Here is a 27,579-nt window from a genome sequence, read left to right as displayed (position 1 = left end):
TATCTTTTATGCAAGACCAGGAGGCATGGGAGGAGCATCTGCTGCTGAATCTCACCTCCTTTTCCATGTCCCACCATCAATGCATAGTGGTTTTTCACTCACCTCAACAGAGTCTCTTTCTGAGAAATTTTTACTTTATTGTCCTAAAGCAGACTGAAGTTGCAGGACTTAGCAGGGAGCACTTCATAGAATGTTTCAATTCTCAGTTAAATGAACATGCATCGTGTCTATATACATGTGTGCACATATTGTTCACTGAATAGATTCTAGATTCTTTCATAGTTTATATAACTGAAGTTCTGCTACTCCAACTTCACCAAAATCACATTTACTGCGTGGCATACTTAGATTTCTTATTAAATTATATTAATCCAATTTTTTTGGAACAAAATATTTCTAAAAACATTGAGTGGTGGTAATGTCCTGGATTCAGGTCAGACTGCTTCTAAAAACAATGCCTAAATATTTTGTTCTTAATTATCGGGCAGCAGAGAAAACTGCAATATTATTTTTTCCTTTGAGCACTTAATTTATTTCTATACCATCTGATGAAACTGACGACTAGCCCACCAAGCTTTGGCTGCTGCAAGAAGGTACAGTATAATTTTTATGGACATGGGAGAGCTACAGACTCTTTTTACCCTACAGAATGGCAGAAACAGAAGGTGCTTTGATAACATGAGTTGGATTCAGATACTTGATGGATGACCACTTCAATTAGCCAAGAAAACAGTGAAAGGGAAGTCTCTGAGCAATACCACTAATGCAGTATCTGGCAAACAGCCTGGCCCCTGATTAATCTGATACCTGACTCTGCATTCCCCTCCTTCTCCTCCATTACTGTGGCTGCTCTGTGCCTACATTTCACTTTTTGGCCTCTACTCTTCTACCCTTTTGGCTGATATTTTTGTTAAATACACACATAAACAATCATATACAAACTAAATCTATAAAAACCCAATAGGTATTAAAATGCTGCAATGTGAAAAGTCTATGTTTAACTCTTTAAAGCAACTGAAGAAAGAAAACAAGTCATTTATAGTTTACCATACAGGAACAGCCATGCTAAAAACTGATAAGAAAAACAGACTTGCCTCAGTTTTCATGGAGAAAGAGTGGGAACGGGATAGTATGTCAGAATGGAACACAGGTTAAAAATAGTGTAGTTAAAAGACATCCCAAGTTATTCTTTTGAATTTAAAAGGGGAAAGAATCTTTAGCAGTAAATGTATATCTAGAATTGGCAAGGGCTTAGGAAGACTGCTTTATACCTCTGATCAGTCTGCTGGGAAGAACTGCGATTTACTGAGGTGTACAAAGCAGTAGAGGACGGAGGCTTCCACAGGGATTCTACAGTGAGGGCAGCTTCATGAAACAGATGATTTATGTTCCTTTTTAAGTTTAGAGAATCTTGTGCAAGTTTGGGGTTTACTCTGCACGAGATCCTAGTTGCTAAAAAAAGTCACATGTGAGAACTCAGCCCCATGGTCCCCACTGAACCAAAAGGCTGAGGTTCATGCTGTGATTTCCAAGAGGCATTGGGAGCCAGCTGGTGAGGACCACACTAACACTTTTTGGGAATGGTTGTTTTTACCCTTTAAATGCATTACCTCCTTTTAATCCAGATTTATTCCACAATTTCACCTATTTCTTTTGTTTTACTGTCTTAAATGTACTAGAGGGGTTCTTCATTGACATACCTTTATTTTAACTCTAGAATGAGTTTATTTTTTTCTGAAATACCTTCACTGACAAATGATTTGTCTTTTTTCCAGATGACAGTGTATTAGAAGCTAAATGAGTGTTAATAACTTCCCTTCATTTTGAGGGTCATATTTAACATGACTACCATTTAATGTGGTGTTCAGAACCTTATAATATGACAAATATCATGAGTACGTTCAAAACCAATAAAAAGTAGAATGTTGAGCTGTTCTGGCAATAGCTTTCTGGATCTGTCTATCCTTTCAGTGTTGTCCCTTAGCAATTTGACCCTTATTTGCAGAACAGAGATTTCAGTCTGCTATGCACCCATCTTGTTACCAGGAGTACTAATGATATCAGTTCCTGCGGTAGAGTTTTAAGATCTTTTAATTTGTATTTTGAAGTGGAAAACTGAAAGACAGTACACCAAATATTGCACAAGCCACTGACTGTTTAAATTAGGAAGGACTCACATATTCCTTCTTTCCATTCTATAAGAATTACAAAAAGACAAGTATATTCTGATCCCCATTTAGTTCCCTCTCCCTGAAGAAAAAAAAAGTTTAGTTTTATCAGTACTGAAAAGAAAATTAAAATCAAGAAATAATTAATGGGATTCCAGCCCATCTAAATATTTCTCAGAAATGAGGTCTAGACATTCCTCTTAAACTCCAGGCAGTAATCCCACCTGCTTGTTTACCAAGACTGTAGATTCCTAAATACACCAGTCATCATTTATTTAGTATAAAATTCCTAAAACTGAGTACTCTCCTTATCCATCTCTGCTCAGAAATGTCCTCTTTGGGGATATCACTGAATTTTACTTCCGCAGAGCTTCACTGAGGACTGACCTTAAGTCTAATAAAGCTGAAAAATTAGAAATGGTCAAGAACACAGCAGCTGATCTTTTTAGTATCAGTCATCAGGCAGAGCACTTTGTGTCTAAACCATATGCATGGAAAGATTTTATCCAATTTTCCAGCCTTTCAACCTTGAGACATGCAGCACAGTGAAAGGTCTTCCTGCTGCCTCTTCTCCCACAGCTGAGTGACTGTGTAGTTACCAAAAACAAGAGCCCAGCAGACCAAACAGGGGAAAAAAAGAGACAGAGACTGACTCTAGGTCCATAGGTGATTCATCAAGGGGTTGAGAAGGCCTATAATTCCAGTCTGTTTGACAGCAGGGGCCAAAATGGCACATACTGCATGCACACTATACATATTAATAGGAAAGCAAGGTGGTTGATTTTTAAGGATCATCACCTCCAGTTTCATAAATGGCTCATCCTGACAGGCAAGATGCAGCAGGAACCCCATGCAGGTGAAGAAAGTGCACGTAACAAAACTCACATTTAAAAAGGAAGCATACAATTGGTCAGCTGATACAGGAGGAATAAACAGACACTGTTCAAGTGTGCAGGGATGGGGTTGGGAATCTGGTAAGGAGTATGAAGACAACAAGAAGAACTTCCTACATGCGTATCAGCAGCAAAAAGAAGACAAGGGAAGTGTGAGCCTGCTGCTGAATGGGATAAGAGACCTTGTGACAAAGAACAGAGAGAAGGCAGAAGTACTCCATGGCACCTCCTTCCCAGTCTCTACTTGCAAGACCAGTCTCCAAGGAATCCCAGGTTCTTGAGAGCAGTAGTAAAGTCTAGAGCAAGGAAGACTTGTCCTGGGTCATAAAGGATCAATGCAGGGATTGTCTGAACAAATTGGACACACATAACTCCATGGGACCTGATGGGATGCACCCACAAGTGCTGAGGAAGCTGGCTGATTTGTGGGCCACTCTATTATATCTGAAAGGTTGTACTGACTGGGAAAGGTTCCCGAGGACTGGAAGAAAGAAGATGTCACTTCTGTGTTCAAGAAGGGCAAGGAAGAACCATATAAGCCAGAGAGCCTTACCTCAGTTTCTGAGAAGGTGATGAAGTAAATCCTCCTATAAGCTATTTCAAAACTTATGAAGAAGGTGATTGAGAGTTGTCAGGATGGAATTATGAAAAGGGAATCATACTTCCCCAATGCTGCAGCTTCCTGTGATTCTGTAACTTGCACAGTGGATAAGGTGAGATGGGCAGATTATATCTATCTTAATTTTAGCTAGGCTTTTGACATTGTCTCTGAACACATTCTCATAGACAAACTGACGAAGTATGTACAAGATAAATGAACAGTGAGGTGTGTTGAAAACTGGCTGAACAGCCAGTTTCAAATAGTTGGGATGAGCAGAAACATTTCAGCTGGAAGTCAGTCACCAGTGGAGTGCCCCAAAACTTGTTTATTGTTAAACATATTGTTTAACCTCTTCCTTAATGACCAGGACACTGGGACATGGAACAACTTTAGTAAGTTTGCAGATGATACAAAACTGGGAGGAAGTGTCTGATACACAAGACAGTTGTGCTGCCATTCAGAGGAACTTCAACAGGCTGCAGAAATGGGTTGGCAGGAATCTCATGAAGTTTAAAAAAGCAAAATTCTTGCCCCTGGCACAGATTAACTCCCTGCATCAGTACAGTATGTGGTCAACCAGCTGGAAAACAACTTTGAAGCAAGAATTTCTGGGATTTCTGATGGATGCTGAGTATGACAGCAAAGAAGGCCAACAGCCTCCAGGGTTGCACTAGAAACGTCCTGCCATCAGCTCAAGGGAGGAGATCCTTGCCCTCTCGTTCACAGTGGGAGAATGAGACTCATCTGCAATGCTGTGTCCAGCTCTGAGCTCCACTAACAACAGAGACATGGGCACACTGGATCTAGGAAAGGGCCACAAATATGATTAAGGGACTGGAGCATTTGATATGGCAAGAAAAGAATGCTGACAATGCTCACCCTGGAGAAAAGAAGGCTCATGGGGGATCTTAATGTTGTCTCTAAGTATCCAAAGAGAAGAAAACAATGAAAGGGAAGTTATAATCTGCTTGCTGATGTCCAGTGGCAGAAAAAAAGGGTAATGGGCACAAAATAAAATGCTAAAAATTTCAGGTAAAGGTAAGAAAAAACTTATTTTTAACTCTGATGGTGATCAAGCACTAAAACAGGCTTCTTAGAGAGGCTATGGATTCCTTATTCTTAGCAACTCTCAGAATAAACTGGACAATCCTGAGCAATCTACTATAGATGATCTTGCTTTGAGTAGGGGCATTGGATCAGAAAACCTCCAGAGGTCCCTACCAATCTCAGCTATTCTGTGACTCTATAGTAAAATGATATCAATAAGAAATAAGACACACACAAAAAAACCAAAACCAAAAACAAAAAAAAAGGAGAAAAAAGAAAAAGAAACAACACCTCAAACCCTCCTCCCAAAAAAACCCAAACAAAAAACTCACAAGAAGAAAAACCAAACCAAAAATAAAAAAAAAGAAGACCCCACCAAAACCCAAAATCCAACAAAAACAAAAGCACAGCAGGAGCCCCATTGCTTGATGAGCACAAAAAAATATTTTGGACTCGAATTAGGGTATAGGAAATAAAATTATTTAAGACAATCATTCAAAGAAGGATTAGCACTAAAAAGAAGAAAATAATGAACAAATCTAGGGGTAGAGAACAGAGAAAAACATAAAAGGGAGTATCTGGAATCTCTAGAAGTCATCTTTAGATCCTCATACAATATGTATAGTGATCCTACAGTTTCATCATGAAATTTAGACTATTATGTTTTGACCATTTATGGACCTCAACTTGTCAAAAACAGTTGATCAACAGTGACTTTAAGTGACAAAATCAAAGAATCCTTAAGGTTGGAAAAGACCTCTAAGATCATCAAGTCCACTTCAGATGTCACTGTAATTGGCATAGTCTAGACTATAGTATAAACAGGTAGCAATAACTCAGCACTTGAAGAATACGTGAAAAAATCCTCCCCAACAGTATACTATTTTACAGCATGCAGCTTATAATGCATGTTTCTTTCACAAACCTTATGCAAATGATAAAAAAGATTTTGTTCAAGTTATAAAAGAGTTATGATTGCATCAAGATACCTATACTGCCTGCCAGCTCCATATGAGCTTCTATAGCATTCCTACAAGAGCCAAACCTCAATGACCAACCTAAATAACATCCTTTGGAACTTGATATGTGCTTTGCCTACATCTGCACTATGCGGCTTACAAAAATTTACCGCATATCCGGCTCAGCTGAGATGACTGAACTCCAACCTTCTATTAATAACACACTAAAATGTTATTTCCTAGCTATGGGTTCCCGAGGAGTTGTTCCATCAAAGACCATCATATGAAATAGTTGAGTAGGTTGCTGGAAAAATAACAAAATAACTAAGCATTTCTGAGGTTGGACATGGTTTGTGTCATAGACCATCTCACTTGCCTCTTTTATATTCAGGATAAGGAGTGTGAGATTTCCTCTGGGATCATTCATTATATGCTTCAAGTCTTGGATTCCTAGCACAAAAAAGGAGTAAAGAAGAGGACTAGGATGGCAAACTACCTGTGCCATTGCAGTGAAAGAGTCCATTGGCATCTGGCCTTAATTTTTGATGTCTCAAAGTATTTCACTTCATAAAAAACCTGTATGACATAATTCCACCAGCAATAGAAATCTACATGACAGTCTATGGACACTAGGGCATGTTCTTACCACAGCTTTTGAGAACTGAACATGTACTCCTTTACCTGGTTGAGGTACCGGGGATGGGACGTCCTGTATCTACCAGAACACACCAGCAGTATCCCGTGGAAGGATGGCACTGCACTGGTTTGTAGAGGCCACCCTGAGCGCACTCTGGAATGAACACATTGTCCTTCTGGGGCTGCTTTGCTTCCTCCAGGGCTGACTGAAGTTCTTGGTCACATGATGATGCTTTTGGATGGAAAAGAAAAGTACTGAAGAGGACAGATGGAAAGAGTCTACTCAATTTATCAAACAGATTTTCTATCTTTCTTTGATTGCATATAAGGATTTTCTTTGTTAAAGCTTGCTACAGCTCAAATACCAGCTACAATGGTTTAGGCTATATATTGTTAAAAACTTTAGTTTCCTTTTCATGCAGCTGCTTCATTTTATAGTTCTAATAGTATTTTGAACACCCCCTTTCCTATACTTGACGTAATCCATGGATAAGCATATACTTTGTGACCTTAAAAAAACTTCATGCACTCCACAGTCCCTAAAGAACGGATACTTTTCAGAAGCAATATTAAAAATCCAGGTGCTTAGGATTCCTTAAATGAATTATTCATCCAGATATTCATTTGGATGTTTATACTCTGCTCGTTCTCTCCAGTTCTGAAACAACCTCTTAACACAGTGAGAATTCTTCCACGTTCTTTTCTGGTGATTCTGGTGTTGGCAATGTATCATTTGCTCTGGAAAGCAAAGACCCATGAGAAGAATACATTTTTATGTCATGGAATCAGTATGTCTGAAATCTTTCAGAATGTGTGAAAAACTTACATATCTATACATTCTCAGCCTTTACATGAAATTATGAGGCAAGGGGGAAAGAGAAGAAACCACAGGGCCTGAGAAGGCCTGTCAGTTTACACCAATCAGTAAAATAACACCTCTGCTGAGGATTTTTGGTCACTAATAAACTGGTACATGTGAAACTTCAGAGACAGTAAATAAGAAAGACTATATATTCAAGCCATTATTTTTCCAAGGACTTTAAAATCACCTATCATGTGAAATTTAGATTGTTAAAAATACATTTCTAAATAACTCACACATTATCAATTAGGAAAAAAAATTAAATATTTGAAAAGCAAGAATATTAAGGACTCTACAGATGTTCAAATTACTAAAAGGAAAATTTCAATCCAGTAAAATTTCAATCAGTAACAGATTCTCTTCAGTTAAAGAACAGTAATTTTAATGTTACAATAAAAATTTAAAAAAAATTGCCCTTCTTTCAAATCAGTTAAAGGATTTACTTTTTGACTTTTAATAGCTCAGTGCACAAAGAACAAGTTGAATCCTGACTGAATATTCTAGTGCATTTTAACAAATTTCAGCTCTAGGGTAATCTTGTTTTCTTTTATACACAGGGTTCAGAAAATGCTTTGCAAACTGTAGGCACCAATAGAAATTCACAGAATAATACTGCTCCTTGACAGGCTTTTTGCATATGTAAATGTCCAAAATCAGTAAGTCTTCTGTGACAGAGGAAAAGGTGCTAGGAGGCTAAACACCTTCATACTTTAAATGGCACACAATTCCATCTATACAATGGCCTGGTTTACAAAACAGTGTGCTTTTTTCCAGTCCATGTAAAAGGCTTTAAAAAAGAGAATATCACATTCTAGCTTGATTACACAAAGCACAGATGGAGGTCTTTAGCTGATTTTTTTCCTCTTTTGTTTCATGTAGTATTTGAACAGGGTATCTAGGTAAGTTGATGATTTTGCATGCTTTTGTCTTGGTCTACCCACTGACACAAACAGAGATTGAGTACCTTCCAAATTTCCAGTGTTTAGATAATAAAGTGTACTTAGAGAATCACTGTAGTAGGGACAGAAACATTCTTTTAAAAAGGGATGTAGGAATTATTTGCATATTGAAACCTTCGCAGACATAACTATAGCTTGACAAAGTAGAAATCTGTCACCAACGTCCTCCTAGAGTAGCCAAAATAAATGTTCCCATAAGTGAATCTGGATTATGATGAATATCAAATAACAAGCTGTAACAACTCTAGAAAACACCTCACTTAGCTTTGTTGTTCACTTTTTATGTTTTGTATACAATCAGGGAAAAAAGAGCACATGGGGTGAAGCGGCTGCCATGAGAGAGAGGAAAAAATTATTTTTTAAACTCCACTAAATTGTCTCTTTCATACTGATAAACCTTGGTATCATGCCATTAGCTATTGTGACCTTATCTTGGTTTATGTCCTTGTAACTGGCAACATAATATGGCAGATGTGCAGGTATTCTTATCTCCCCAGAACCCAGCCTTGTATGAAAAATACATTTGTATGCTCCCAGCTTTGTTTAGAAAATACACTGGTTTATAAAGACCACATAGTCAGGTCATCCAGATAAACAAAATGTATCTGAACAGAGTGGGTGTGATGGAAAATTCCCAGTGCAGAAGCAGATATGAACTTTTTCAGCTATGGGCATAAGCTGTGCTCTCTAATTTCTGTGAAGCTCTAGTTTCTACTGATTGAAACAACCCGTGAAGGACTGCACTGCTGACTCATGGGCCAGTGCAGTCACCTCTGTTAAGGTGATTTAGGTGACAGTGTTAGACTTGTTACTGGTTGACTTGCTGAGGCAAGATTTTCTACAAGCTATTGCTCAAGTCAGAAATTTTTATCTTTTGCACAATGTCATGTTTCTTCTGGTCCTCTTATTCCCTTATGTCAGGTTTTAAATCTCAGATGCACAGAAAAGCAGAATTACGGGGAAGATGTCACTAGAGGGCTGAAAACATGGCTTATAGCTTTAGAAGGGACAGTCAGAGGACTGCTTGAACTTAACATCAGAAGTGAGACTGGAAACTGAGCAGACTGAGCAGTAATCAAAGGAAGGTTTAAAGATAAAGGACTTTCCCCTTCTTGAAACTTTTAATTTCTTATCTTTCCCTTACAGATAGGAAATTTTAACAAGCAGAGGAACATTTATCACAGGGCTTAAATTAGTTTTCAGATAAAATCTAGATTATTTCTAACAAATTAGGGAAAAGAAAGAATATGATAAACACTACATCTGTCAGTTCTCTACGAGCCAAATGGCTGAGTCTTATTACAAATCTGCTGAACAGAGTTCATTAAATTCATTCAACAAAAGTGCACAATAACTCATCATTTTTCTTCCTTATTCAATGGCTCAGGAGCTTCAGGTCAGCTATCAGGCCATCTGCCCAAGAAAGTAATTTCTGAAGTCTAATGTTTTGTACACTTTTGATGCAATCATTTCTGTTACCATTACTACTTCCCTGTTTGTTTTCCCCACTAGAACATTGATCCTACCTAAAGGAAAACTGGTCTAAAGCGCTTATCTATAATCCTGCCTGCCAGAACCAGAACATTAATCCTTTGTCTGATTTCCTGTCTGAAGGAGCCATTCATCCACTTTCAGACTTTTCTTTCAATTATTTACAACAGGAGTAGTGGAAAGATGCAACTGTAGCCCTGTGATGCTAAGAGCTCTTATCACAAGAGCTACCATACTGCTGAAAATAATTGCCTTTGTAATGTCAGAAGAGTCATGGTCAACAAATGTTCGTTTCCCAGGAGAACCAGTGATAAATGTCATTAGCTTAGAAAATCTCTGACAGTTTGTCCAAACAATCTGACAACAACTATGAACTGGAACCATAACAGATGGATTCCAGGAGTTCATAAAGTGAACAGTATGGAAAAGGATCTATGCCACAATAAAAGTAGGATAAATACCTTACTCATTAAAATGCGTCAAACTTTCTCTGGAATGTGTTACTACAATAATATTCCTTCTGGGAACAGAAAAGCACTGACACTCCAGTTTCTTCTTTTCAAGGAATGTGCTTACACTATTGTTATTTTACATAATTCCTTCAATTTTACCTTCCTAGAAAAAAGAGATAATTTCCAAGCATCTAAGCATCTTAATAAAAAAACATAAACACGGCTAAAAAGATATAAACATGGCTAAAAAAATCTTTTCTGCATGGCCTATCATGTTAGCCAGTGCTGTAGTTTAGCTGAGATAATTTATTTCAGGTTAATAAACCTTTCTGCATTTCCTACCCAAACTACATTTTCATTTAGGCTTATAAGCATTACTGATTCAAAGCAGACATTTCAATCACATAAGGAAATACACTTTTTTGTCCCATTTTACATCAAGAGTCATTGTGCCATCTACCCAATGGCCATTTCTGAATGACAAAGTAAAATTCTTGCTCATGACAAAGAGCAAGTTATAAAAATGCTTTAGATATAATGTATGTTCCACTTCCTATGTCACAGTGCTATTCCATTTCTTCCCTTTTCATTTTAAAGATGCTAAACACATTTTTCATATTCTGGTTTAAGATGCCTTTACAGTCCATTACAAACAACCAACTGAAATGCTGCATCTTCTGTCAATAAGAAACACACTTCAATTAATGACAAACTTGGAGGAGAAGTTTCATGTTTTGTATAAAATCTTTGGTTAATTTTTTTGCCAGTCATCCCTAAGAAACCACTCTGGATTTCAATAAATCAAGCTAATTTACAAGATTTTTTTTACTTAATTTAATTAAGAAAATTTAAATTAATTCAGTTCATTTTTATGAAAAATACCTCAATAGCAATAGGATGTAACACTGTAAATCCCCATTTATTAAAGACTCCATTTACTCATCTGTGATGGGCTACCTAAAATGTTAATTAATGTTTTCTAGGGAATGTCCTAGAGGAGAATAGCAGTGATTTTTCTGGAAAAGTCATCCTGAATAATCTATTTAACTGTGCATTTTTCTGTTGCACATCTAAAACACCAAGTGCTGTATTGCGTATATTAGGATATTTATCTTGTTAGTCTTGTTAGAGGCTCCTTATTTCAGACATTCAAGTAGTTTTTCTGGTGTATCTTATCACAACTTCTCCCAATGTGTGAAATTTCATGATTACAAATAATTTGAGTTGGGTTTTTTGCATAAATGTAAATACCTGTACTTATGTCTAAATTTCAGTGTGGTCCGCAGGAACAAGTTGTCAAATCTGCAGAAAATTACAGAGGCATCTGTATGGTATTTTAACATTTCCTGCCACTATACAAACATTTCCTTCCAACTTCCTTAACCCCACAATGTGTATATAACAAACAGAATGCACTCCAAGTTGGTTCCTTCTGCCTCCTTTTCTCATTATCATAATGGGCTATGAAAGGGCAATTTAGACAGACTAGTTTTCAGGGTAAATGGATCTTTTATTAGGGCTTGAAGCTCAGTGTCCCCTACAGAAAGCAGGTAACAAGAAACCTGTGAACCAAAATACTTCCAAAAGTGATAAGCAAGTTCTAGAGGAGTACAGTGTAACATTACAGGCAGTTAATATCGCAGTTCTACCCTGTTTCTGGGAGGATATACATTGTATGACAATTTCTGCTAATCAGAGTGTTGTTCAAATCAATTGTCTGTCCTACATAATTAAGTCTAATTTAAGGGCACTTCAAGTACTGATTTACAGAAGTTCTGTGCTAGTTTATTTCAATACACCATGATTAGGATGCATAAATACTCATCCTATTGATACCCATGAAACCCTCCAAGAAATTTCAGAGAATAAGAAATCAGAAATCTCATGAGAATAAGAATTTGTTCCATTTGCTTAGGATGAACCCTTTTTGAGCCAGTGAAGTTGATACACCCCAAGGAAACTGATCACAATATGTTTTTATATTTTTAACTAGTTTTCACAGTATTCAAGTTTCATTGAATGGAATTGCACTTACATTACACCAAATTATATTTCCACATATGACCAAAATGTTCACGTTAGAAAAGAAAGTGGGAAGTGGGATAATTTCTATTCAAGCTATGCATTTCCTGCAGAGAAGTTGAAGTTGACTGAATGGCAAAATGGTCTACTACAGCAGTGGCTCCATCCATCCAACTCCAGCAAACATACCCCTTACCCCTTCATGGTAAACTAACAGGTTCTTTACCTGTAGCTGACTGATTTTATCACCCAGAATCCATCAATTCTGTTCCTGCTATAAGCACAGACAATACAAATGACAAAAATTCCCCAAATTATTACATTCTAATAATGGAGAGATCTGGCTTTCTATTCCATGGCTTTCTATTTTTTCAGGGTTTCCAGCTTTTGTCCAGACATTCTCTAGCACGACAGTTTCCTTCTCTGAAGCAGTAGATGAAGTGGTGTTATGCACTTTGAATGACACCTTCTTACCCTTTATGTAAAGTGAGGTTTCCTTGTCCCTCGTGGCCAGAGCATGGATATCTCACACCAATCTTTTTCAAGATTGCTTTTTTTCAAACCAGGACACCTGTTCTTACAAGAATTTATCTGCCTGCCACCTGGTGACACTTCCAAATAACCTTGATTCTAACTGAAATCAAGTGCAGCTAAAGGCTACAATGCAAGAATTAATTTGCTCATGCTGCTAGTTTCTTATAAAGGCTGTTCATTAACCTGGATCAAACAAATAGCATTTTTGTGGGCTGGGCCAGACTTCCCCCAATAAGAATCCATGGAAAAATACCTACTAAACTCAATGGACAGTACAGGAGGTCTCAGCTGAATATATTCATATGCAAGTATGTTTCCAGTTCAGCCTAAAATTTATCCATGGACCAAGTACTGATTGTAAGGAATAGGTAACATTAATAAACACCCAACCTTAGACCCAACATCTAGATGGCAACCAAAACCTAGGACTAAATTACAGCATTCATACTCATCTGACGCCACATATTTTGATTTACGTTAGGTTCAGATGCGCATCAGCATGAGGGTTCTCAAAGCCTGGAGGAAGCTGGCAACCGTCCTACCCATATTCTTTCTCATTTGTGAAAAAACTTGTGGGAACCAAATATTGCAGGCCCTTTGTGTGCATTTTCAGAGAGCGCTCAGTGTACAGCTGATCACTATTTTGCACTTTCGGAGCTTGGGCCAATGATTGTGGCTCAAAAAGCAAAAAGCTCATTGCTTCAACACAGCCCTAATGATTAATTTATGTACTTTAGTCCATTGAACAAAGAAGCACAAATCACAGACAGATGCTCTAATTTATCTATGTGGTTTCATATGCAAAGACACTGCAATACACAAGGAAAATCCTCTGAAAATGCACTGAGCCCATTGAAAAAATATTCAAAATAAGAAACCACTAGCCCCCATTTAGCTTTACCTGAAAAGAGTACAATCATAATCAATATCATCTACTGGGATACACCAACTCAACTTTTACCCTGGGTCTAAGTCAGGTAGCCCTATATCAAATCAAGCTTTCTGAAATACACAAATTCTGTTCTACCAACTGGCAAAAGTTTGGGGGGGCATAAGACAGAGGTCTGAAATGTAATGGGATGACTTGCTCTTTAATCAAAATCCAAACCCACGTTTTGCTGGGATTTTTTCTTTAAAGTTTCTCATTTAGGGAAGTTTTTGCACATACCTCTGCAATTCTTTATTTTCTTAAGATTTGAAATCCTGTAACCACAGTTACTGAGAAAGACTATAGCCACAGTCACTGCAAAAGAAAAATAACTGTTTTGCCTCAAAAAGCCTGCTATTTTAGCATTCTATTTGATTGTTCCTTTGCTTTCTTGTTTATTTATTTTAGCCCAACTTCTTGGTTAAACAGATGAGAAACATTATTCAAGTATTCAAATTTATCCTCTCACAGAATTATAACTAATTTGAATTAATCAGCTATTCATTTGCCATCCTTTTTCTCTTCACTGCCATTGAGCAGATTAAGGGATCAAACTATCTACTTCTTTGACACCAAATGTAATTCTCTATTTTGCCATTCCTACACAGATTGAATAAAACAGTAGCGTGAGATCTGTCCCGAGTTGAAAATTCACAGAGAAATTAGTCTTCATTTATAAGCATGACACAATCTAAACTTTTAAATATTAGTATTTACTTCTACAGTAGATAAATAAGGGAGAAACATGAAGTGAGTGTACACCAGATTACAGATAGGAGTTACTTCAAAGATGTTTTTTTGCATTAGAGCCAAATTTTTGTATTGAATTTCCCAGGTTAAATATTTTATTGTACCATCCATGAAATGTCAGAATGCAGTAAACCAAAAGAAGCATATTTTTGTTAAATCTTTAACAGCCGTGTGTGAGAGGGATAGCAAGCCTTTGCAAATCCAAGGACTGTTTACACCCTACCTTCCTCTGGATCTTTAAAAAGTATATTTACACAAATCAAAAATAATTTAAAGCCAAATGGTCAATGTCATGGCATCAGGATTCACAATGAGAGTGGAAAATCTGGTCTTCTGAAGAGATGAGATCCCTCATCCTGCTTTTGCTCAATTAATGGGAAGAGCATGAATTATCATCTCCAGGTGTTCTTGCTAGGCTTTGTTAACTTGATTTCCCTTACATGAGAGAGGATAATGTGCAAATGACTGCTCCATTCTGCAAGGATACATCTGAAAGAAGTTATTTGCCAAATGGGATGAAGTCTGGTTTTCCTACATAAGAGGAAATATTGGTATCTATTATTCTTACGTATGGCTGCCTCATCCTGCCATAGCAGAGCAGCCACACTGTGCTCAAACTGCAAAACCAACCAAACAAAAAAAGCCACCACCCAAAATTACAGTAAATGAAAATCACTGACTTGTCCCAAACAGAATGGCTGGCTGGCCAGCTTGCTATAGCAATCTGAAGGCTAATTCATTAAACAAAATTGCGCAAAGCCATCATTCTTGCTTTATGAGTATATTGACCAGCTAATGTGAGTGTCCTGCCAGTGGAAAAATCTCTCATTTTTCAAGAGAGATTTGAAGTGAAAATAAAGCTGGTTCACTTTTTCCACAGAGCTGTGAAAATTAAAATCTTTGCCAGGTAAGCTGAGGATACATATTTGTTTGAATAGCTGTACTAAAAATTAAAAAACAAAATAGGCAAACAGGGGTGCCTAAATTCATACTTTGGCACTTAAATAACCCAGCCATCTTACACGAATGTTTATCCATGTAGCATTTCCCCTCCATGAAACAGAAGTTGTTTCTCTTCCCTATTTGGAAAACTGAGTATGTGGATATGACTTTGGATACTTGACCTTAGGCACTCAAGTAATTTTCCTTTCAGAGGTGTACAGTGGCATCTCTGGCTGCAGCCTGTGTCATGTTCCTGCCACTGGTTCACACTGCTTATGCTGTTGGCACCATGCAATGTTTTCCAGCCTTATTGCTTAACTCCTGCCTCCTGCCTGGAGGTGACTGCACTCCACCAACATTCAATTTTCTAAGTATCAACTAATTTCCACCTTACAGACAAAACCCTCACTACTGCTGCAGAAGCCAGGAGGATTTCTGTCTGTTTTATGGGAATGTGACCTGAGAAGCATAGTTTAAAAATGTGCAGATATGTTAAAAAAAGTAAGAGAACGTTATTTTGAATTTTGGTAGCTCTCCTTTACATGTGTCAAAGTATCTTACAAAATGGTCAGTACTGTCTGCACCTTTATCTAATTCATAGCAGACTGGATAGGCATTACAGAATGGTAAGAATTTGGCTCTCAGGCACTGAGCAGGAATACAGATATTAAACAGGCTGCTGAAACAGAAATGCTCCATTTTTCTCTTCAGTATTTCAGGCAGTTACTCCAACAGCCATAATACAAAAGTTTATGCTACCATTGCCATTACCTCTCAGATAAATACCCTTAAAGCCTACTTGGTTTAAACAATCTCAAAATTAAAAAAATTAGTAATATTGAGAACATAATTACACCCTTAAAAGCTACCCTATGACAGATGAATCAAAAACTTTTCTACTGTTTTTTCTTCTTCATCTCGTGAAAGAAAAGGCAAGAAGCAGGTGAAAAATGAACATTCATATTATTGCTTGCCTATAATTACAAGGACTGTGTTGTGCAACAAAAAATCTTTCAACAGAGAAACAAACAATTTCTCTAAGGTGGTATCATCTGCTGATGGTACTGCTCTCAGAACTCTTGTCCTCAAGAGTCCTCAGTATGAGATTCAACAACATGAAGATGAAACCTGGTCAAAAGGTAACTGCACTGCTTTAACCCTGTGTAAAGCCAAAAGCTCATCTCAGATTAAAGGCTGTACAGGTCTTTGCCCCGCAGCACATTATATCCAAAGCACATTATTTATATAGCAAGGAGGATGTCAGTATTCATAACAGGAGAACTCCAGGGTTCAGAAAGAAGACTGTTTACTGATTTTGGCAGAGCTTTGTGCGCAGTAAAGAGGATGAGCCAAAGAAGAGTAAAAGCCAGTAAGAATATTCTAATACTAATTCTTTCAATTCCAATAACTTTTAATATAGTTTTATATTGCACTTTCTTTTCTCTTTTTCTTTTGTCATATGACCATGGTTAAACAGCTCAGCCTGCGCTTTGGTTTCAAGAGCAAAGACAAATCTTTGGCTTGGCTTTACCTTCAAACTCTGGAAAAAACCAAGGGCAATCTGAATTAAAAACAAAAATTCCAATTCCACCCCACTTTCATCTCTGTTTTCAAAAAGAAATAATTTTCTGAAGAGTACATAATGCTAAATATGATGTGAGAGTTAAACATCACTATGCTTTTGAAGAATGGGAGACCTACAATCATAATGAAAAATTCCAGGCCAAAATTTCTGCTCCTATGAGCTGGAAGTATTCCACTGCATACAGTAGGGATCAGCAGAAGAAAAGTTAGACCCAAGAATATTCAGAGCAATTTTAAAGGCTTCTTAGATAATGCATAGTAGCAAATACCTTTGAACTAGTAAAATGAGAGTTTTAAAGTATCTAAGGATCCTTAATCTTTTATAATCCATGATTAGCTTATGTCCTCAGAAGATCATTATTTTAAGTGTTCAACATGCCACAAAAACTACCTGGATAAATAGCACAGGCCTTGCAAAAATACTTTCCAGCAATCTACTGTGTGTGAGAGTAAAGAGCAAGTTTCACAAAGTGTTATTTTTCAAGGTGTTTGCTTGGTATTTCCAGCCCTTTCAGACCCGTTCCCATCTTGTCTCCCCACACAGACATGTACAACTACCTCAAGCCATATTTATTTTGAAGCTCTCTACAACTAAGGAAGAAAATCTGAAGGACTGGTTTTGGCAGGACTGTTTGAATAAAACTGATTATAAATATTTAACTTTTACAATGAGCATCACAGGAAAGAGCAATGTTGGCATTCAGTCACCTAATAAGGAAACGTTTTTATTATTGCTTACATGAAGACAGTTCTGTTATTGTTTCTACATATAATGCATTGTATGCTTTGTGTTCTTTTTAATTTGGGAAAATTAAACATTGTTTAATGTCTTGACATTAATGCAAAAGGAAGCTCACTGCATGATGCTCCCAGGAGGCAATCAGAGCTGCTGCTAATTAAATCTGCCTATTGTTACAAAGCATTTGGGGCCAAACCAATCAACCACTGGCATAATTACTGTAGTTCACAAGAGCCTTTAGCAGTACTTGTTTTCATTAATCATGAGGAACAAACACAGGCTAAAGATGAGTGGAAAAGTCTGTGTGTTTACAAACCTGCTTGCCTTGGGTCTCATTTGGAAAAACTACAGTACAGTCCCATGGCAAGTACCCTTGAACACTAGTAATTTTGCCTCATACATGTATGCACATTTTCATGAAGATAACATGCAGGAGAAGACACAGGCTCTCCCTTGCATCAAAGAGGCAAGCCCATCCTCTTTTGCTTGTGTTCTGCATATATATTTTACAATGACACAATGACAGATATAGTTTGCAGAACGAAGCGGAGGAATCTTTAAAGTTATCAATCAGTTGCAAGGAAAAATATGTAAATCCAATATCATGATTTACATGACTGAGACACTGAGAACAAATAAGACAAAAGGCATGCAAAACTGAAAAAAAGGGTGTCTTTTCATGAAGAGAAATGCCACTATTTCAATTGGTCAATACAACATCTTTTTCTTCACTTCCACCTGCTATACTGCATAAGTCTGTAAAGCTCCGTATTGTATTCTATAGTCCAGTACTAGATGCTGTCTCAACCATCTCTCCTATGAAACCTTTCTTCTGCTTGCATTGATGTGTCCAGACTGCGATAGCCCTGCCCAAAGCTGAGCCAGGATTAGAGCCCTGGAGTTCCTGGCTAGCTGCTCTGAATGTAAGCAATGAAACCACACTGCCTCCCTCCACTAGCTGACATCAGATGTTTTCCCATACAATACTTTATAGGCTGCTTAAGTCTCCACAATGATATCCTGAGGAAGTGATATTGGCACAAAATACAGTCCAAGACTCTTGAGCACTAGTCAGTCAGACCAACTGCATTGACATTATGACACTTGTATTGAGTTTTATTAGAAAAACTCAAACGAACTTGCACAAAACAACTCACAGCTTTGGTTAAGGTGATGCATTCTTACTTAGGAAGCATTCTAACTTAAGATGAATTCTTATTTAGGAAGCACTGTTACCTAGAAGGGTACTAAATTAATGCTGAAAATATATTGCACTAGCTTTAGCATCAAACATGTAGTTGCTCCTACATTTTGGTATCCTTCAGTATCCTACAGTATGGATAACACAGCTGGACAAGGTATCTCTGAAACAGTCTCTGACATCCTACACAGATAGGTAATGACACCTTTCCAAATTTACTCAATCTAGGAATCAGGCTCTCCTATTATTTGCAGTCACTGCTCAACTGGGTGCTTCTAAGAACTCTCAGCTTGGTTTTGGGGTCACTGTATTTTCAGAATACAGTCTGCAAATTCATAGCAGGATCAACAGCCATTATTTCTTGGTTACTCTCCTCATAAGGCCTCCAGTTTATGCCTCTGGCTGTCTTAGTTAAAAGAAGAAGATGAAAGATTAGAGAGATGATGAATCAGTGTTACAAGAAATGTTAACCAGCATTTGAGATTGCACAATGATATCTAGTGAAAAATTGAGAAACAGGCAGTGAAGATCAGCTACTGACAGGAGAGAAAGAAGACTGCAAAGAAAGGATTGGAAACATAATAGGAATTCCCTGTATGCAACCAACTTTGAGGAGGAATAACAGAGACTATGATAACATTGCAAAAAGCTCCAATAAAAGTAGGTATGAAATAAAAGCTAAATTAAGCTTAAATATAGTATTCTGATTCACAAACTTTCCTAATCATATAGGGGAAGAAAAGACCTGAAGCAAGGCATTTTCCCTCTAGCTTTGCTGTCGACAGGGGGTGCTCTATATAGAAGCCACACAGGCTCATTTTGACAAGAGTATTGAAAAGGTAAAGTGCACCACGGCATCCTTAGCACCATGGTTAGTTATGTGACATATTCTCTGATGTGTGAAGGTATTTCTGAATATTCAATTTTTCTGAATATAAATATGATTCAGTGTGCAAAACACATCATCTGGTGACAAAGTTGTACATAATGATAATAAAGAGAAAATACTTTATTCAGCCTTTCATCTGGCAATACCAGTGGAGGAGAGGACCCCATGTGCTGACAGCACATTCATTAAAGTCAAGAGGAATTCCACCTATGTAACAGCAGCAGGATTGGAGTGGACTGTCCTATTGTCACTGATTCAGCAGATTGATATACTACATACTAGCTACATTAGGAAATGAGTGTGCCCTGTGTTTCCAAGAGAAGCCATAACACCAGAATCAGTTCTGTACCATTAGCATCCCCATAAAGAGAAAAACTTCAAAAAAATTTAAATAAACCCTCCAGGCCTCATTCGCCTCTCTCCTCGTAAGTCTTCCAGTGGTATTAGCCTCATAACTGCAGCAGAGTCACTCCTATTACACTGCTCGAGTAAAATGAGGATTCATGCCTGCTGAAACTAAATCATCGCCTCCTACAGTCATTTTCTATTATTATATTGGACTGTTTAGCTAAAGGAATGAGCTACAGGATGTGTGACTACATTACAAGTCACTGTTCTGTACTGAAGATGTTGGTAGGAAATGGGAAGAAGTGACCTTTCAAACCGCTGACATTTACACTGATATTTTTGGCTTTGCTGCTCCTCTGTTGTGTCAATTCATAGGAACTTAAAATCACATCCTAAAAATGATCTTAGATTGCTTTTAAAATCTGATTAGAAACTTCAAGAACAATGAAACTGTAAGTCCCTTAAACTAAGAGACAACCAAACAGGAGAGCAATGAGATTAGCAATTTTCTTATTACTTTCTGGCAGTCTGAGATTATGACTTTAGCTACATAATAGGAGTTTTAGGAAAATCAGAGAGGAAACAAGATCAGAAGTTACTTACTTAAATTTCTCCTCCTCAAACCAGTTAGGCAAGTAAACAAAGAGAAAGCACGCCTACTTCCTTGCCAGCCAGAATAACTGGGCACAGGAAAGCTCTGAAAGAGTAAACTGCACCAGAACAGTGTGGCCACAAGCCTCTGCCACTAATCCCACCTCTGACTCTGTTAAAAGTCTCAATTGAATTAGATTATGTGGATGAATTTGGTAAGCAACAGGTAAACCATAATCATCAGTCTTTTCAGTTCTTTCATATTTTGGAATTTGGTTTAATACAGATGTGAAAATTTGGCCTAAGGACTGAGGGAGACACTCAACCCTTCCTATGATTTGAACTTCAACAGATCTTGCAATTCTGAACTATTTTCTTTCTTGTAAAAACTTTACCACAGATTTTGGAGGCATTTGAAGAGTTAAGTTGATTTCATAGTCCTCTGCTTCCAGACCAAATATCAATGAGTTTGTTGCCCTGATCTAACTACGTGTACTGGAAAATAATTAAAGGGCATTGAAAGTCACCCATGTTTGAGGAATTTATATATTTATAATGCATTCTAGTCCCACAAAAACTGCATCTAATAATTCCTTCCAATAGAGGCCAATAAAAGATCTTTCATTTTGATAAGTTGTTTTTATTCACTGAAGAACAAATGTGGAAAGTTTAAATATCACTTAGATCTCACTGGAAAGCAATGGTACAAGGTAACTCACTGTTTAAATGCAAGAACATAAATTTTTTCATAGCTTGTTATGACTGTAATACAGTTGGTTGAAAAATTTTATTTTGACTGTCTGCTGGAAAACCAAGTATTTGAATAAAAATATGTTTTTCATTCAAAGTGTTTCTCTTTGATAAAAAAGGGAACAAAACAAAACCCCTCGACAAGCTGTTTGTGTTGAACTTCACAGAGAACCACACAATACAAGATTCTTCAAGTGTCTGAGTAAAATAGAGAGATGATTATGTTCTACATATACTAAGGACCCAGCCCCCAAAAAAGGAAGAACTAATGAAGTTTTAAAATTATAGCTCCAACAAGGCCTTATAATGTTCCATCAAGATTTCGAGTTTTGAGCCAAAAACATTCAGTTATTTGAAGATATTTTTAACTGAATTTTCGTCTTGAAGATGCCCTTCTTTAGATGAAAATACATATATTTAAAAAACAAGTTCTCTATTAAGTCATGTGTTTTCCACAGAAGACTGCATTTTCAGCCAGTTTGGCATATTAAGCTTTGCCCTCTCTTTTCTCTTGTATTTTGACCAAGAAAATTTAAGATCTGAAATTTAATTTACAGCCTTAATTGTATTTAAACATAGTTTTATTTGTGGATGAGTGCAGATACTTAGCCTGCTGTTTTTAAACTAAAACAGGTATTAAGAATTGCACAATGAAAAGAAGTGGTCTGTCTCTTCAACCACTGCTTCTTCTCCAGTAACACAGAAATCTAGTGCATTGTGGAAACAATACTTAACATTATTCCTAAGCAGTTATTCCTACACATTGCAGAGTGCAGGGAAAACAGTGCCTAACATTTATCTGGAGTAGTCTGATTTGAGAGATGACAGAGCACGATGTACAGAGTGCAGTAAAATGTAAAGCAAGCCAGTTGTAAGACAATAGTTGGGATATAGATTAGAAGATCTCAAAGTGGGTTTCTGTACCTTAGTAACATTATTTGCCTACAAGAACTTCCCTTGCTCTGATGACCCTTGGTGTGGCTTTGCCTGGAAAGGAGGCTCTACACTGGGAACTGTAACTAACAAAAGAATCCAGTACACTGCATTAAGGAGAGGGTAGGGTAAAGGATCCATGGATGACAGCATTAACCTTGGACCTTAACAGTCCATAAAAGCAGACACTGCTGTAAAGAGTCAGACTAATGCAACAGCTTCATTGCAGACATATCTAATGCACAGATTTGGAAGTGAATACCACCCATCACATAGAAGTCACCATACGAGCTGAATTTCTCTTGCTTTTGTACCAAACGGAGAACACTGAAATTACTGATGAAGCCTCAAAAAGTTCCTGCATCACGTGGCAATTTGTTACAGAATTAAGGAAAAAGCCAAGAATATTTTTGAAAAAAATTAAGCAATGCATGAACTGTAACACAAGCTGTCAGTCTCTTCAACAATTTTGTTCAGAGATACACAGCTTGGCAAATAAGAAATGTGGAATTCATATGTGATAAATCATCCAATTAAAAATCCTTCCAAATTTAAGCCACCATGACTAGCCATAATCCGATCTGCCAGGGAACATTACATGGTCCTCCCACATTCTGTATTGCCATTAAAAATAGTCAGAACTTTTTAGTGCAGATCAAGCAGTAGAATTCCACAGTCCATATAACTGGTTTTCACTTCTTTTTCAAACAAAGCTTATTCCATTATTGGAAGGTTAGATAGATGGTTATTTGACTTATCCTGATAGAAGAAAAAACTGCATCTCTGCATTGAGCAGGGACATTTTCTCCTAACTATCGCGTCACTGGATGATGATGGAACACCTGGCAGCTCTTACTGTTTACCCTGTTGGAAGACCTATCTTCTACATACCACCCAGCAACCATAGTACAGCCATAGACAGAACCAGACTGTCTTAACTGAAAGTTTTATCTATTTCCCAGAAAGATTATGTCATTAGATATGATCCAGTCTAATATGTTTCTGTGCATTAACATGATTTACATGATTTGTTTTCATCTGTCACTAAAATACAGATCATTAACCTGGCATTCCTCTTAGGATTTATGGACCTTATTGATGTTTTTATGATTATGCAATCTGATGTCTGGCAAACCATAGAAAGCTGTGGGTAGGTGGAGGAGTGCATGTCTGAAAACTAAAAGAGAACTTCGAGCAGGACTGTTTTGTCATTTACTTGCTGTAGCAAATAATGTGATATAATTAAAAATGGTCAGGAAAGATTACTATCTTTTGGCATCAAATTTTAACACATGCAGTAAAAGAGAAATTATCAGCCTTGCATAAAACAGATTTTTTTCTCCCTACCAACAGTGGGGGTCCAGTAAAGCCCTGGAACATCCTGAGGATAAAGAACATCAACTGGATGTAAAACAGAGCTCTTTTTCTAATGGTTTAGGATGGGAGGGTCTTCCCCTGTAGTGGGAGGAAAAAGCTGGAAATGGCAGCGCTTGATCTTTTTTAAGGTTTTGAACTAATATGTAAAATTAAAATGAAGATAAATTAAAATCCTTGTGAAAAGGATTATTAAAGATAGGAGAGTTCTATAACAAGCATGATCCAGCAGCCTATGAATTAAGAATGAATCATAATATACAAGCAGTGTGGGGAGGTCTGGAAAGTTTAATCTTCTTGGACGACTCTGAAAGAACTAAAAGAAAACAGCAATTTTCCTTTACCAATTTAGGTCAGGCAAGGCAAAGCAGAGCAAGGAAAAGAAAGAGGACCAGAGTATGAACAGTGATTTTGTTCACTGGTGAAGAACAAAGAAGAGGTTGAATAGTATTGTTCCCTCTTTTGTAACAGGTAAATCAAGACTAGAGTATCATTAAAATTTGGTGCTGAAAGTAATAAAAAGTTCTCTGTTGCAAACTAAGTCAACCATTTACTGATTGGCTGTAGTGATGTGAACATTCAGTAGATTTTAAGTTGTGAGTTTTTCAGCTACCAGAGGGTATCTTGCAAGCAATATTCGGAAAGAATTCTACTCTAAAACTATTGTGGTTCTTGACAGAAAAACAACAGCAAATGAAGAAGAAGTAAAGAGAGCTGCCTCCTACACTTTAAAATATAACAGTAGTGCATATAACAAGTTGTGACAGTGCCTCATGGATCTCGCTTCCCAGCAGGTTCTTAACAATGCTAGGTTTAGAGTAAAATACAAATCAGAAATTATAGTTCACTCAGAATAATTAGGTTCAATCTTGAACTCTAAAGGGAACATTTAGTGAATCAGCTACAAGAGTCAACTCAAAGAGTCTGAAAAGGCCATCAAGATTGTGTTTTGGAAGCTTCCAATCTTCATCTGAGTATTTCTTATTAAAATTCTATGCAATGCTTTTCTCTTTAACTGCCAAGCATCACTTTGCTGAGAGAACAGGCCAGACAAAAATGGTTCTAACACCTCATGTCTTTCAGCACCCACAGACTTCACAAGGCCCAAAAGGCAGATCTATGGCTAACATAAAGTATTTGGACTTGCTGTAGATGTCATGAAGTAATGCTAGTGCCTTTCCTTGTGTAGGGAACTGACCTGCAGATAAGCTCAAGGTAGAAAGTTCACAGTAAAAATGTCTGGACTTGAACTTGTCTAAAATTTAGCAGAGACAGATTGCCATTTGTTATGGACTGAGTTCCCATTGACAGAATGCCTGTGTTGATGTGATAGTCCGTTGGGATGTTTGAAGACATTTAAAATCAATACTCATGCCTTCTATTCTACTTTCCTTTCAGGGTTTGAATTGAGATTTTTAGGGTTTAAGCCAATTCCATTTCAGATACTCTGGATTATCAAACCTCTGTGCCAGAACATTACAGATCTCCAAGAGGCTGTTGTAGCTTTTAGCCCATGACAATGTCAGATACTCTAGGCAGGACATGGATATACTTCAACAATTTATTACCAGGCTTTTGACTTCTCCAGCTACAGCTAATGAGTGCATTTACAACACAAGCAATTACCGTGGTTGAGTGTGGCTCATACCTCACTAATTGTTGGAAAGAAACACTGTCTTTAGGGCTGAAATGTGCTAGTAACAAACAAAAAACTCCAGTTTTTCTGTGTAATTCAGTGGTTTTCAATTAATGGACCACTTCTACTCAGGCACTTTCCCTATGCAAGACTACTTTATGCATTTGAAGTCCATTTCTGAGTGTCCAGTATAGGCATAATATATTAAGAGTAAGCAGGCATCATCCTCACCTGCTCCTCCTTTAATGCCAAATACAAACAAATTTGAGAATGGAAGATTAACCAGGGTTCTGCAGGACAACAAACAACTTCCTAGGAACCCCTGCTGAAAAAGGACAGGCAACAAGCTTTTAAAATATTTTCTTCCCCCTCTTGCCTATGTTCTTTCCTCACTTTTTTATGATATCCATTTTGATTTCCTTCTGTTATAACTGGTTTCACATCTCAAATCTCCACATTTTGAAATAAGCCTAATTCAAAATACTTTTAGAAAACTTCTAATTATTTTGTAATAAATATGTAAATGGAAACATTCAACTGGATCTTAATTTTTCCTTGCTAGCTCACACAATTTCAACTGCAGGTAATTTATCTTCAGTGGACACTACAAGCAACATCTGGAAAATGCAACAATTAATGAGAATAAATAAAAAGTCACTGAGTTGTTACACAGTTTTCTGTCTCTAGGTTATTAATTTTCCTTTGCTTATAAAGGAATGGCTCTTAGAATTGATGGCAATTGGGCAGACACATGAACTCTTGTATTTATTTCCTTTGAAATGAAATGGTTTCTTGGGGGGTGGTGTCTTTATGCAAGTTTTTTTAACTTTAGGACTGACTTTTGTCAGGACAGGCAAAACAGTAAGAAGTTGGTCAGGTTGAGTTTGGAATAAACATGAACATTGGAGTATGGAACAAGTTTTGTCTTCGTCCTTTCAGGAGGTGATGTTCAGGGAATGACCAATGCACCAGGATACAACTGGAACAATTGCTTCTGAGAAACAAAACAAGCAAGCTAATGAGACAGAAACCTCACTGACAACCAACATAGTTTCCATGTGAGAAAAACTCTAACGTACAAATGCTTTGAAGCTGTCAGATGACACAGCAATAAAAACTACATTCACCTCTTAGAATGTTACTCTGTCGTATTAATGTCTTACTGGCACACTTTGCCAACAGATTCAGACTATACAGACAGCTAAATGCAAGCAGCTATTTTGTATAGATGCAGACACATAATTATCACTTTAGATTTCACTACTTTAGTCTATTAAGAAGGTATTCTCAGCAGATATCATACCAACTGTTTTCCTTTGCATTTGCATGGAGTCTATAATGCATTGCTGTATGTGCACATCAGTGTTTTCCCAGATGGTGTTTTGAGAATTAAACTCCTGTTGGATCAAACTCTCTGGGACTAATTGATAAAATCTTGCAACAGATTTTTTAAGTCCTGAAAACTATAGTCTGTAGCAAAAAGGCAGCAATAAGATACCACTCCACTGTGTCAGAAAATGAAATAATAAGCCAAGTGTCCCTTTCACACGTGCACAGGTGAAGTAAAAAATTATGATGATGATGATGATTCTACATTACCAGAATATCCAGATTAAGGTGTTTGAAATCTGGATACTCCTGAAATCACTAAAACCATAGTTTGAGGAGACAATTAATTGTGAATTATGATTCTTCATTCAAACCTGACTCTGCCTCAGAAGCCTTTATGGCAGATCAGGATTTTCTCTGGGTCAATCCTATTTTATGATGGATTATGTATGGCTTGTCCACTGGCACCTGCTTAAAGCATATAAGCATAAAGATGGCAGAAATCACAGAGCTGGTACAAACACTGTATCACTTGTCTGTGTGTTTCAGATGAAATGTGAACTATTGGGTCAACAAAAAAAGGCAACAATTTCTTCCTCTCTTCTGTTTTGGTCATACTGGTCATACTGGATTATCAACACAACAAACACTAGTTTTAGAACCCCTTTACAATGCTCATTAAATACACGATCAACAAATGTAAGATCAATGAATATATAAATGATTAGTGCTAGGATACTATTACATTTCTACAGAAACAGATGAAAGTATTATGATAAGAGAATAGAACTGAATAGTAAATAGGTGAAACTGTACTGTATTTTAGCCACTAGAAAAATATTCAAACATTTTTTTATCTTGAATTACATTATCACCTGAATTTCTAAGTTCTTTAAGTACCTATATACATATATTACAGGTTACAGAAGACTTTTTCTTTCCTGTATTTGCAAAATTAATG

At 37.1% G+C, this 27,579-nt stretch overlaps 1 protein-coding gene across 2 annotated transcripts in view; it reads right to left on the bottom strand.

Moving 5' to 3' along the window:
- Positions 1-27,579, bottom strand: part of SMOC2 (SPARC related modular calcium binding 2) — a 138,617-nt gene that overhangs the window by 36,503 nt on the left and 74,535 nt on the right. For both annotated transcript variants that reach the window (XM_030945597.1, XM_030945596.1), the window contains exon 8: positions 6,350-6,536. In XM_030945597.1, coding sequence (XP_030801457.1) covers positions 6,350-6,536 — 187 coding nt within the window. The remainder of the gene's footprint in view (positions 1-6,349; positions 6,537-27,579) is intronic.

This window comes from Camarhynchus parvulus, chromosome 3, assembly GCF_901933205.1.
Source record: "Camarhynchus parvulus chromosome 3, STF_HiC, whole genome shotgun sequence".
NCBI lineage: Eukaryota > Metazoa > Chordata > Aves > Passeriformes > Thraupidae > Camarhynchus > Camarhynchus parvulus.
Note: the sequence above shows the minus strand (reverse complement) of the source record. Positions and strands in the feature narration are given on the sequence as shown.